Source organism: Amphibalanus amphitrite, unplaced genomic scaffold (assembly GCF_019059575.1).
Source record: "Amphibalanus amphitrite isolate SeventyFive unplaced genomic scaffold, NRLGWU_Aamphi_draft 000132F_arrow, whole genome shotgun sequence".
Lineage (NCBI taxonomy): Eukaryota > Metazoa > Arthropoda > Thecostraca > Balanomorpha > Balanidae > Amphibalanus > Amphibalanus amphitrite.
Genome location: NW_024881627.1, coordinates 424,569 through 430,369, shown reverse-complemented (window position 1 = coordinate 430,369; position 5,801 = coordinate 424,569). Strand labels below are relative to the sequence as shown.

The window sequence follows — 5,801 nt, the reverse complement described above, 5'->3', positions numbered from 1 at the left end:
CACCGGTGTGTTTCTCGGGAAAATTGCTCTTACATTACATTCAAAGACGGTTCGTAAGCTCTTATGTTGGAAAGTGGGTTTCGTCGCGTGGTTCGCAAGTTGGGCCGGCAAATTTGATACGAATGCGCACCAGCAGAATAAGATCTGCGTTCCAACTCGGCACAACCCCTGTCTGGGACGTTTAGTTCTGGTGGGGTCGCGCAGGTCCTGACCTTTGCGACTGATGGGGAAATCCCGGGCAGACAGCTGGGAACTGGCTGCAGCCGACCGAGCTCTGAATCGGCTCGAACCAGACCCTGACCGTCGCCCGTCAGACCAGCTCAGCACTACGAGTATGAGTCACAGACACCGGGGGAAACCAGCCTGTGTCGTGATGCCGGTATTTTTTAAACCTTCGCTGCTCACACGTCGCTATGTTGCAATGTAGCCGACTTTGATGGTTTTTGTTCGTCATTTTCCCCACCTCTGATGTGCCGGTCACGACTCAACACAGTCGAGTACCGCGCCACGTCTGCCGTCTTCCCTGCAACCCGTTCCCGCCGTCCTGCACTGCCGGCTTGTCTACTAGATCCGCCCCTGCCGGTGGTCTCCTGGATCCGCCGCTGCCGAGCCGGTCGTGCCGGGTAGAGGGAGAGGGAGAGGGGGAGGGAGAGTCGCCGCGGCTCGCCGACCGCCAGTCACGCTGGGCGTCGCCGCCGGTAGAGGTGTGAAACAACGGTACTGCTGTCAGGGAAAAGCCGCTCAGCTCACAGAGAGACCAGAGCCAGCGAGTGCAGGACGAGCTACTGAGCTGCGGAACAAACAGAAGGTATGTGCTGCTCTTAGTGCTCTTGTATGGGACCATAAAGCCGGTATTTTATTTTACTGTATGCCTGGCCTATTCAAATACATTAGCCGGAGGGGTGTGGTAATAACTGGTGTAAGCAAATTGACCACGGTCAAAAATGCATTACCAGAATGCACTTAAGCCAACATTTTGGGATGGTCTCGTTCCTAAGTCTGCTAAGAGCTTCGGTCCAGAAAATAAATTTATCGTTGGCATACAGTAAAATACATACCAAACTCGGCCGGTGATAAATTTTCAAGACCTCAGTCCTTACTGATTTTTGAACTCGGCCTTCGGCCTCGTTCAAAAATCCAGTAAGGACCTCGGTCTTGAAAATTTATTTACACCGGCCTCGTTCAGTATTATATAGGACCGGTGTTAGGGTTTTTGTTGGGAGAAACGAAGATCACTTGGGGCCGGCCGGGCGCCGCCAGTTGTGGGTTATTGAACTTGGAATGGATTCAGCTGCGGTGGGGTGTGGGACTCGGGTACCTTCAACGGTCGATACCGCGGAGGGGGCTACGGAGACAAAGGGGTAGCGTTATGGCCAATTATCTGATGGGCTTGTCATCTGCTACCCTAAAGCGTGCTAACAAGGGCTGGGATGTGCTTTTGCTGAGTCATGATGAGTTGAACCGCTTGGCATGAAAATATTTCACCGTTCCCCAGGTTTCTCATGTTATTGAATGCATACATTTTATTCTCACGTTTTTTACTTGCCCCTCATCTCTCTCCCTCCCCCTCTCCCATCTCTCGCCTCCCTCTCTCTCTCCACAGCCATGGGTCTGGACCTGTACTTCATGGACAAGAGCTCGCCGGCCCGGGCGGCGCTGCTCCTCATCAAAACGCTCGGCCTGGACGTCAACGTCAAATCGCTGGATCTCTTCGGCGGGGAACACCTGCAGGAAGACTTTGTCGCCGTAAGTGATGGCGGTGTGGTACAGCTGAGCTGACGTAGCCCCGGAGCTATCATAGTCGATATACCCAACAGTCCGACATTCGACACCCGTGATTCATAGCTCTTGTATCAGAATTGGACACGATGAAACAGTGGGGAGACTGCGGATGTATTTCCTAGCCACTTCCAGTCTTCCCGGCTACCACGCTGCGGTGATGGACGATACACGAACAAAAGTCGACACCGGAACATTTGGCAATCCCTGACACATGCACGGTTGTGCGCTGTTCAAGGGTTGGTGCTCGCTGCGCTTATTATGCAGTTTGCTCCACTACTGTCAGTGTCACGTCTTTCACTCAACCTCACGTTCGCTAGTACTTTTAAGTGGGCGCCGTGCCCTGGCAAACCAAGCGATGAATACCCGAAGGGCCCGAGGGATCCGCTCCATGTGTTTGACCGGACGCCGGTCCGATAAAGGCAGCATCTATCATTTGTTTGCGCAGGTCGGCACTCCACCCAGTCCCGAACCCACCTTTCATACTAACGGTGATGTCGTGTTATGTTACAGATAAACCCCCAGCACACCATCCCGACTCTGGTGGACGGAAAGTTCGTCATATGGGAGAGGTAATGTACGACTTATTCGATGACTTTTGTCACCGAATTTTGTAATAACTGTCAAATAACAGCGAGGATAGGGGTCTGGGGATACTAGAACCGTTTTATGACGAGGCTAAACGATAAGTGATGATTGTATGATAACCATAAACGAAGGAAACCTGACGGTGGTCACTGGTCCCGGATGGAAACTCATCTAAATTTACCAGGCTTCCGTCAAATGTGTTCAACTGTTCAGCTGTGTCTCTGTTGTTTTCTCTGATGTGCGACTCGCCTGTTTTCAGTCGCGCCATCATGACGTACCTGGTGAGCAAATACGGTAAGGACACCTCCCTGTACCCTACCGACCCTGAGGAGAGAGCTGTGGTCGACCAGAGACTCTACTTCGACATGGGCACACTGTACGACAGCTTCGGAAAATGTGTGGTGAGCAGCGAAGACTAATGTCATCTCCTGAGGAAGTCCAAATCGAACCGTTTTTTTTTTTCCTGGGAGAGCTACACCATTTTCGAACCAAGTTAAGACAAATGAAGCCCAATTTAAAACTGGAGATTTCTGAATTAAAACAATCGAAAAGTGGGTTAAAACACGTGACATTGAGCTTAAAACAACTGACACGCGAAATCACGTGTTGGTCGTCTTAAGCTGAATGTCACGTGTTTTAACCCGCGCGGGGCTGGGGGGGGGGGTAAATTTTACCCCCCTCGCAAATTTTTGCGATATCTCAAAAACGGCGGCGCGCAGCGCCGCCAAACTTTCTGTACCTTTTCTTACATCAATTTGACACGTTCCCTGAAAATTTGAGCGAAATCCGTCGGAAAATTTTTGAGAAATTGACGTTTTAGTGACGTCATGTTCGCCATTTTCGCCTCAAAAACAGCAAAAGTTCAAACGCCGCTAACATCTTCATTTTTAAAGGAATCAAGACGTAAAAAAAGGGGTATACGTAATTTTACTTTGTCTATCAAATGGCTATCTCGTTTTTTTGAAAATTTTGGATTTTGGCCTAAATTTTTTTCAAAAAACTGACTTTTTTGGGAAAATCATTATAAAATCCAAAATTTTGAGTCTATCGAAAAAACCGGAATATATGTCAGAGAAGTGGTCTATGTGCACCTACATACCAAATTTTACAAGAATCGGTTCAAAAATGTGGGAGTTATTCAAAATTTTATGACGTCACGACACACAATTTTTTTGAAAAATGACTTTTTTGAAAGTTCTAGACCTCGTACGAAAACAAAAATAGCACCATTCGATTCGCCGTGAAAAACTGCATCAGATAGACACCTTTTTAGGCCTTAACAACCAACTTCAAAATTTGACCTCACTTGACCTGACCTTGACCTGACCTTGACCTGAAATTCATCCAGAGGTGGTCCATATCACTTATTGAGTGTGCCTATTGAATTCTATGAGTAAAATGACCCATAAAACATGTGTCGCACATGCCCTTTTCTATATTTTGTTTTTGGTGACCTGACCTGACCTGACCTGACCTTGACCTTGACCTCTGAATGATATTGTATGCAGCGAATATTGTCTTGGTAGCCTAAGAACACGTTTTGGGCGATCAGTCTCAGTCCATGACTCCATTCTTCGGCAACTACGGTGCAAGGCCGATACTGTAGAAACTTGCAATTTGTACCCTTGACCTGACCTTGACTTTGACCTCAAACTTTAAATTAAGTACATGTTTTTAGTAGTTCGTGATGAGAGCTTTCGATTGGCGTTTGAATTTTCCAAATCGGACCATTAGTTCGGGAGATAACAGGGGGGTAAAATTTACCCCCCCCCCCCAGCCCCGCGCGTTCGGCTGGAGACCCCAGCCCCGCGCGGGTTAACACACTTTTCGATTGTTTTAATTAAAAAATCAACAGTTTTAAATTGGGCTTCATTTGTCTTAACTTGGTTCGAAAATGGTGTAGATGGGATTTTATAAATGTCCATCATTGTATGCTAATTAGCAAACGATTGATATATCTGGCTACCCGAAAAGGTACGCTCCAGCGCTGTACAGTGTGCGTATTACGCCGACCCAAACTTTTTCTAGAAGTCGGATCCAGACTTCTTTCAGTAACTAGTCCTCCTGCCTCACCTTCCCCAGTACCCCATCATCTTTGGAGGTGCCAAAGAGGTGGATGAGGCCGCCCTGACGAAGACGAAGCAGGCTCTGACGTTGCTGGAGGGCTTCATCGGAGACCGGGGGTTCGTGGCCGGCAGCAGTCTGACGGTGGCCGACATCGCCCTGGGAGTCACTGTGTCCACACTGGAGGTGAGGGACGATCGGGAGGGTCGCTCTGTGAGGGATGCTCGGGGAGGGACGCTCGAGGGACGCTCGTGGAGGGTCGATCGAGGAGGGTCGCTGGGGGAGGGTCGATCGATGAGGGTCGCTCCGTGAGGACGCTCCTCTGAAGGTCTCCACTTCCAGCCTGCCGTCTATGTAAGCATAGTTCACCGATCTGACGATAGATGTCAGGTCATGCACATCGAGTCCCGGCGATCGCGGGCTGAGGTCCAGAAAATCCAGTTTGAAAAAACATTGTGATTGATGCGTGTCCTGTGTCTAATTTTCCCGATGCTCTGTTTCGCAGGCGTCTGGCATCTTGGACCTGTCTGCCTACCCCGTCGTCAGCGCCTGGCTGAACAAGCTGAAGACGACGCTGCCCGGGTACGCGGAGGCCAACCAGCCGGGAGCCGAGGCCTTCGGCGTCATGTTCAAGAAGGCGCTGGCCAGAAAATCGTGAGCTCGAGGATGATACCAGCGAGGGTGGCTTATGGACAGAAAGAGGCCAACAACCCTGCCACAGTGTTCTAAGAACAGAACTGGAGCTTACAGCACGTTGGCCAAATGGATATGTAACGGAGACTGTCGGGAAATATGAAATATATGTTTACAAAATATTGGTGAAAAACTGTGTTTACGACGACAATGAGTTGTGATAGTTATAAAGGGACCAACGTTTTTTTTTCAATAATAATGATCCCATCGCACTTATCGGCTAAGAGGTCAACCGTTTAGCCAAGGGTCTGTTTTTTATGTCTACGTTCAGATTACGTACTAATATTTATGTATTAATATGAATTATATATTATGTATTATATATTACGCATACATAATACATAATATGTACAATGTATTATGCATTATATGAGGATGCTTACGTATCCCACATCAGCAGCTTATGTCTAATCCCCCTTCATTCTGATGACGTCATCCTCCACCTCCTTCCGGAGGAAACTGCGGACCGCGGATGTCGGTCCGTCAGACGGCCTCTGTGACCGCCGACCTTCGACGCTCCTTCGTATGACCCACTCTCCTCCACCTGTCTCTGTCCGCGGTGACGTAACGAACGACTACTCCGGACTGCCCCGGCCGGTCCTCAGTGACGTCATACCCTCTGACGTCACCGGAGTTTCCGCGTCACCACGAGCTGGACTGCCGGCCGGCCGGGCGGT

General features: G+C 49.3%; 1 protein-coding gene across 1 annotated transcript; it reads left to right on the top strand.

Annotated features, from left to right (window-relative positions):
- Positions 1-474: 474 nt before the first annotated feature.
- LOC122382032 (glutathione S-transferase 1-1-like) lies at positions 475-5,257 on the top strand. Its single transcript, XM_043366898.1, has 6 exons — positions 475-808; positions 1,604-1,746; positions 2,293-2,351; positions 2,627-2,768; positions 4,450-4,617; positions 4,937-5,257. The coding sequence occupies exons 2-6, from the start codon at positions 1,606-1,608 to the stop codon at positions 5,087-5,089; spliced, it is 663 nt and encodes a 220-aa protein (XP_043222833.1). The 5' UTR covers positions 475-808; positions 1,604-1,605; the 3' UTR covers positions 5,090-5,257.
- Positions 5,258-5,801: the final 544 nt, after the last annotated feature.